The 7,581-nt window shown below is 42.3% G+C and overlaps 2 protein-coding genes across 2 annotated transcripts; one reads left to right on the top strand and one right to left on the bottom strand.

Annotated features, from left to right (window-relative positions):
* Nucleotides 1-598: 598 nt before the first annotated feature.
* LOC143331536 (uncharacterized) lies at nt 599-1,714 on the top strand. The gene is made up of 2 exons (XM_076748511.1): nt 599-1,321; nt 1,421-1,714. The coding sequence occupies exons 1-2, from the start codon at nt 648-650 to the stop codon at nt 1,518-1,520; spliced, it is 774 nt and encodes a 257-aa protein (XP_076604626.1). The 5' UTR covers nt 599-647; the 3' UTR covers nt 1,521-1,714.
* A 1,411-nt stretch (nt 1,715-3,125) lies between these two features.
* Nucleotides 3,126-7,349, bottom strand: wdr77 (WD repeat domain 77). The gene is made up of 10 exons (XM_076747580.1): nt 6,941-7,349; nt 6,419-6,604; nt 6,185-6,326; nt 5,987-6,036; nt 5,443-5,513; nt 4,395-4,452; nt 4,052-4,123; nt 3,859-3,967; nt 3,709-3,777; nt 3,126-3,625 (listed from the first exon to the last, which is right to left on the bottom strand). The coding sequence occupies exons 1-10, from the start codon at nt 7,047-7,049 to the stop codon at nt 3,478-3,480; spliced, it is 1,014 nt and encodes a 337-aa protein (XP_076603695.1). The 5' UTR covers nt 7,050-7,349; the 3' UTR covers nt 3,126-3,477.
* Nucleotides 7,350-7,581: the final 232 nt, after the last annotated feature.

The following is a 7,581-nucleotide window of genomic DNA, read 5'->3' as shown; positions in this document are numbered from 1 at the left end:
AGGTGGATGGGAATGCCCCGAAAGTGGTTTCATCATCTAAACCAGTTTCCAAAGATGTACAGGAGCTGAAGGAGAACTTACAAATCACCCAACCCTCGCCATCACCCCAGCTTGAGCCAGACAAGGAGACTACAACAGCACCACCAGAAATTGTCAAACCTCTCCAGAATCTACATCAGACATTGCCACAGCCTCAGAAAGTTCACAACAGATGGGTGAATTCAGAGCCCAGCAAGGGCAAACTTGAAAAATCTCCAAGTCAAAGTCTCAACACTGGGACATTCAGTCCAATGATAGATTGTAAATTGCGCAACCTGAAGAGTAGTGAAACCAGCGGGCCACGAGAGGGACCTGTAGCTTCCCCACTGGCTCTTTTAATGGCGGCTAAAGAAAGGGATAGACAGAGATCGACTCAATCTCTGTCACAGCAAAACAGCTGCAAGAAGAATGAGCAGCTTAGTGCAACCATTCACCCAAGTGACTCGAGTCCAAATTCCTTTATTGTAACCCCAAGGTCCAGTTTATCCTCTTCTCTAACATCTCAGGACACGATACAAGATAATCCAGAGTCTGCCAGTCCTGTGGAACGCATGCAAACTGTTCAGAGTCCACAAATATCCAGCAGTCCTGCACTGGTCAAGGATCAGATGCCGTCAACCAGTCTAAGTCCCAACATTACGGCTGCGTCCCCAAGTGCGACCAATCTGGTTCCTCAGAAACAAAATGCAGAGCAAAGCCCCTCACAGTCTCAATCCACACACGATAAAGAGGAGTTAAGTATGCCACTACTCCCTCCACCGCCAGAGTTTGATGATTTAGAAGAGATTATGGATCCCCCTCCTTCCACCCCTCCACCTGACCCTCCCATGAAAAAGGCACCAGCACCAGTTGTGAGTCCTCTCCTTCCAGCTCAAGTTCCTGCTCCTCCTCCAAAACCAAAACTTCCAGCAGCTCCAAAGTGGCCACCTCCCAACACTGGTGTCAAACTAAAGCCACCAGTCCAGGAAAAACCCAAGGTAGCCAATTCCCAGCTACCATCCAATCTTTCAACCAGTCAGACCACACTCCTTAGCATCTTACAAAAGAAGATGCTGGAAATGGACCACAAAATAGCCCCAGTGAAGGAGGCAGAGTCCAGTTCTGATGACTGGGGCACCTCGTTTTCTGAGGGGGACAGTGAGGTCTCTGTTTTCCCCAGAGCCACACCACAGAGCAAGAATTATCCTGTAGTCAACAAAGCAGCGACCTTGGACATGCGGGAGCTGGAGGGTAAAGTGGTCAAAAAATGTCAGGAGATGTCCTCAACCCAAGTTCCCACCAGGTAAAACTTCTCAAATACAACACCTTCACTTTTTGAGACAATAAGTCCAGTGTTTAGGTACAGATCCACTCATAATCATGAATCTGTTCTTCTTTTCAGCAATGGACTGCAGTCAAAACATCAGTATGGCATGACCTTTACGGTTCGGCCTGGAACCAAACAGCCTATTACTCTCGTTAATAAAGGGGAGTCTCAATGAGACGTGTAAATGAGGCAGGTGTTCTTCTGTTAAGCACACACTGCATGTGATTGGACAATACGATTTGCATCAGAAGGAATTTATACAATGGGGAAGAAAGCACAAAAAATGAGTTACACAAATGTGGTTGGCAAATATGTTACGAATGTCTCATGATGATGGTCCACTCGGTCATAGTCTGAATGTGTTGCTCATTCTATGGAGAACACACAATCAAATAGTGTTTTCTGTTGTCATATTATTTTTTAAGAGTCACATTCAGCCACAATCACTTTTTTTCTAGTTTTTTTTCTGGCTGCTGCTGTTTATTCAGAGTTGAGGTGTATGTTGCATATGTTGCCCTTTTAGCCAAAGCTTTCAGAGCCTCAAGGGTCACATTAAGAAAATAATCAGCAAATTCTACTAATTAATGTCTTACGCTTAAGTTGCTCATAGCTGTAAAGTGGATGCTGAGTGAGGATGAATCCAAGATTATTTAGCAAGTTGTCAAGCCTATAATGAACTTATCTGTAATGTTGATTGTAAAAAACAATAATAACATACAATGTAATTGTTGTGGTTCATGCTGTAATTACATGTGCCACAACTGAAATGTTCTTTTACCGTTACGTGTACATTATATGGATCCAGTAGAATGACGCAAACAGCTAATTCAGAAAATTGCCAGAGTGCGTTTATCTCTCAGTAGGATTGTTTCTCATATTTATTGATCTAGGAAATGTTTTGCCATCTATATAATAGTTATTCAACTGCAGTAAAAAAATTGTGTCAGTGTACTTAGACTCATGTTGTTTTGCTGTACATATCAGTTTGTATAAGAGGAAAAACAGAACTTGGATATTATAAGATGTAATCAAAGTATTTAAAATATCGGTTATTAAGTCTTTCAGCAGAGCTGTTTATCTATGCCAAATGTTGTCCAACAACTCCCCAACTGGAAAATAAATTCAAGCAGTAACTGCGTGTTTCAGTAAATGCCCTTAAGCGTTTGTGTGAATATCAAGTTGTCTGTCGAGAAAAGACAAAAGTGCACCACGTCGGTGCTTTTGGGTATGAGAGAATAATAATAACTATTTTGCCATTAATACATTTATATTGATGAAAGAAGTTACTTTTTCTAACACCACCACCAAATGCAGTGGTTGATAGTAAGGTGCTTCACCTTTGATAATTTAGGTAATTACAATTTAATTAAACTCCTTTAAAAAGTAACCTGACAAGCTCATTAATATTAAAAACAGCATTCCATTATTAACCATGACTGTTGGCATTTAGATACTTCACTGCTTTATCTGACTCTCCATTGATGGCATTAAGGTGTTATGTAGGCCACACCACAGTGTTCTGGTATCATGTGAAAATGATTATGCCATCTTAGTCCAGTCTACAACGTCAGACCACAGATTAGTAATGACACCTCACTGCCCACTCACGCTGTGCAAATTACACATGTAATCTTGTTAACTTCTGAGCCGACCACCCACATAAACACATTACACACTGCCCTCTTTTGACCCAGCAGTGAGTAAACAGGGTTTGCCTCAGACACACTGCACTGTTTGCATATAATAGATTCCAGAGAGCACAAAGAAACATCAAAATGGTTTTGCTATCACCATATTAAGTTACCTTTAATGTAAAATTATGCAATACAAATAGTTTGCCTTAAGTGTGGTTGCACATGGAAATGCAATACAGTATGAAAGAGGTGGACAGAGAGAGACCGTATTGTAGAGCTGAGCAGTGATGCAGCTGGGCCAGCATTGGGAGAGCTGAAGTCCAAATATTGTGTACATATCTGGGGTACTACATGACAATGACAATCAAACGTTTTAATCCATATTTTCTGACTGACAGATTTGACTTTTTAGTTGAATGTGAACACCCCTAAAAAACAGGGGGGAAAGTAGTTCTTTCTAAGCCATGCTCTTCCAAGGTGTGTGAGCATCTGTCGGGTCTAAGAGGAGGAGTTGGGAGCTCCAGCAGCCGGACCCACCGTGTGGTGAAGCACAAGGTGATCCCAGCCTATGGTTGTGAGAGTGTTGGAGCCACCGTGGAGCCAGCACACACCTTTGACAAAGTCCTGGTGTTGCCGATCTCTCAGTCTACAGAAGAAGAATATATGATTAGTCCTTCTAATTGTACAGGAGATGAACCATGTGTTTTACGATGAACAACAAAGACTCACATTTCTCTTAGTTCAGAGTTCAAAACGGCGAGGGAGCAATCATCACTTATGGAGGCGAGCATGGAGGCACTGAGACGGGGAAAAAAAGAGTTCAAATGCTGTAGAGGAAGCTAATGATAATATGATATATAGAATGTATGACGATAATACCTATGTGTAGAGAAGGCGAGCCCGTTAACTCTGCGGCTGTGGACATGCTCCACCTGGGCTGGTTCTGTTCCCAGGAAGTCCTTTACAGTCACTCTGCCAAGCTCATCACCTGAGGAACAACAAACATGATCAAACATGCACAGGCCGCCAATCGAACGTCTCTGTCAATCAAGAATCTGCTGCTGGGCCTCACCAAAAGCAATGGTGCTTCTGTGGTGGGGGTGCCACGCTGCAGTGGTAGGGCAGCAGCTGGGGGACTCGACATCTGAGACAAAAACGAAAACAGCAATATGCACAATCAAAAAAGATCATGTCTTGACAAGATATAACACCATTACCTCGACAGACAATGAGATTCTGGGATCAACAGTCACAAGATCAAGGCTCGTTAAATGAGACAGAAAAACAGTCTCTTGGTAGTTAGTCAGACACCAACTGTCAGCGATGCTCATTTCCACTGGAGCTAAATTAACTCCACTTTATCAACAACCTAGTGAAGATGAGCCTGGCTCCTTAAGCTGGGACATGTTGCTCACCTATTCTAGAGGCAGGTTTGTTTGGCTTCCTCCTGTCCCACATCAGCACACGACCATCCTGAGGAAGGACAACAGGTTGAGGTTAAGACGACTGTTGTCTCTCTGCTCTTTGTATCTCTTTGCGTCTTTGTCACTGAGAGAATATTCATGGCAGCTTTCTTGTGTTACGACACAAGAAGAGAATCGGCCGAAGGGAGTGACACACTCAGGAACGTTCCGCACACGCAGTCAGTCTGTAGAGAGCCAGTAGATGCGCTGAAAGCTGTCATATGCTGTTTGAGACTTTGCGACTTCTACATGTGAGTGCGTGTGTGGTTTTACTTGATATCACTGTGTTGGTGTTATTCCTGTAACATCTTAATGTTGCTCCAGGACCACCATTGCAAGTGACCAACAAGTCCACATAAGGAGGTGGATGAATGGGTCAAACATGGGACTTTAAACCCCTTTAATGCAAGTTCATGTCCTCTGTGGAACTTATATTGCTGATTTGTCATTTTTAGACTTACTTAACATGTTAGTTTCAGTTTCTTTTTTTTCAGCTTTCTGGCAGAGTTTGGTTTTGTTACAGACGCTTCCACGTTGTCAAGCACGTGTTAGACAGGCCGACTCCTCCCATGTGCGTTTTATTTCCAGTCTTTCTCCTGAGTCACAAAGCTATGACGTGATTGCAACAACGTGAATTGTCAGGTGGTCCTGGAGAAACATGTGATATGTTCCTGTCTCGTCTTTTTGATCTAAAGCTCTCTTTCTGTCGTCTTGGCTCGAGCTGAACTGAACATGCCACAGCCTGGCTGAGAGAGAGTTTGGGATTTCAGGGAGGGGTGAAAGCCGCTGTGAAGGAAAAGGGTGCGGTGGATTTATAACACAAGACAAGAGCATTATTGTGAATCTGAACGCGGAACAATAATCATTTTATCTGGATTATCTTGTCTTCATAATTGCTGGAAGCTGACTGGATTGAATTTAAATTGCAATTTAAAATATAATTCTCAGCCCCAGTGTTGCGTTTACAACAACGCGTGCAAACTATTGATCAGTGTCTCACCTGACCACAGGAGATGAAGAGAGACTCGTCCATCGGACTGCAGGCAACACAACTAACAGGCTGCGTGTGCGCTGCAGGAAGAAAAGAGTAGAGAGACATATTCAGTCATGATTTTACCATCTTGAGGAATCAGCATTTTCAGTTATTTTAAATTACCACTGACATTCCAGTTAGACAATTTACTCTGCAATCATACCAGTAAATCACTAAATCACCCAGTGTTATTGTATTTTTGCCAACGCTGTTGAATGCTACAAATTTATTTAAATAATAGAACATTTTATTCACCATTAAAATGAATTTAACAAGAGGAATTTATAAGACAAGTGCCTGAAGCTTTTTAAGATATTGTGCACATAAATAGGAGATGAATCATGAATCAAGGGAATGGTTCTTATAATTTATTATTCATGTGATTTATCGTTCTGCTGAACTTTAGCAAAGAGATTTAGACTTTGTGACAAAAATATAAAATTCAAACTTTGCTTGAATATGATGTGATTGGTTAAAAAAATAAACTATATCTTTCAAGATGTTCCCCTACCATTGTACGTAGTGACAACTGTCTCCTGACTGAGATCCCAGACTTTAATACTGTAATGATGAAGAGGGAAAGATGCATTGCGATGAGAAAGGGGTTAAAGAATTTACTGACAAAATCATAAAACATACACAATCAACGTGTTTCTGCAGTGACAATTCAGGCAACGATGTGTGTGTCAGAGTAGGAATAGAGTCTCACCGACAGTCCATGCTGCCGGTGACAGCGCTGTTCGCTCCAGTCACTGGGCTCACTGAGGTGACGATGTGGTCGTGGTCATGCTTGGTGAAGCGATTCACCAGCAGGCGCTCATCATCTGCCAGTTCCCAGAGCTCCAAGGCACCTGCAAGACACCCAGTCAAACAAAAATCCAGGTTAACATTTACTCCTCAAAACCAGCGCTCGGTTCATAACTGCCATGCATCCGCTTCCTACCCGAGTCTGATGCAACAACAACAGCCTTCTCTGACACCCATTTGACATCTGTGACTCCAGCCTCAGTCTGCACACCAGCTTTGCAGAGTTCCTCATTGGGGGCCTTCATAGGATCACTGTAGATCCAAACAGATCCCTGCCAGCTCCTGCCACTGAGGCTGGAGGCTCCAAGCAGCAGAGTGCCATCTGTGAAGAAAAAAGGACATTAACAGCTCCCGTAATGCTGCCACGACAGATAAGTCAACAAGCTGCAGAGAGCCACTTCAGTTCAGAGCTGCTCATATTTAAGCTGCAAATTTCTTTCACATCCAGCCACTTGCATAATAGACAGATAGGCTACAAGCATGTGCACAACTATTAGAAACAACAATGTTATTTATTTAACATTTAGGCGGATTGTATATACACAAACTTAACAGAGGGCCAATGCGCATCAGTACAGATGTAAACAGCCTGTAACCAAGTGGCTCCACACCACGTGTTTAACTGCGTAACCTTCAGACAGCTAGCCTTGATGCCTACCTGCTCTGTATTGCGCCGAGCACAGGTGCTTCTCCATGCATGCGGGAGCATTGGGGGGTACGTTCCACCGGTTCTCCTTGATCATGCTCGAATCCACTGCGCTGTTCATCCAGATAACGCACCTCAATGTGATTTTCCAAACAACTCTAGCGCTACTTCTACGTTAGCTAGCTAGCGTTACTGTTTGGCTGCGGAGACACAGCAGTTTTTTCTTCTTTGGTTTTGGTTTGTAAAGACAATTTAAAAACACAAAGATGTCCGCGTTCCGCCAGAAACTACAGACTGTAATGTCGTTAAGGTGGTCGTTTCAAGAATGAATGAACATGTGAACAGCAACACATGGGACCTATGAACATACAATTCAAGCCCCTGCTAAGTCTTCTTCTTCGTCGATGTTGCCGCTGCTTTTCTTCTTCTTCTTTCAAGGTTTACGGAGTTTGGGGTCTTTGATGGGGCATTACTGCCATCTTCTGGAGTAAATTATATTATTTCATTTAATGTTATTTTGTTATTTTTTGTTCTGTCAAAAACAAAATACAAATGGAAGTTAGACTCATCATGGCAAAAATAAATAAATAAATAAATAAATAAATAAATAAATAAATAAATAAATAAATAAATTATTATTATTAATAATAACA

The sequence above is a fragment of the Chaetodon auriga genome, chromosome 2 (genome assembly GCF_051107435.1).
Source record: "Chaetodon auriga isolate fChaAug3 chromosome 2, fChaAug3.hap1, whole genome shotgun sequence".
Lineage (NCBI taxonomy): Eukaryota > Metazoa > Chordata > Actinopteri > Chaetodontiformes > Chaetodontidae > Chaetodon > Chaetodon auriga.
This window is presented reverse-complemented; position numbering and strand designations above follow the sequence as displayed.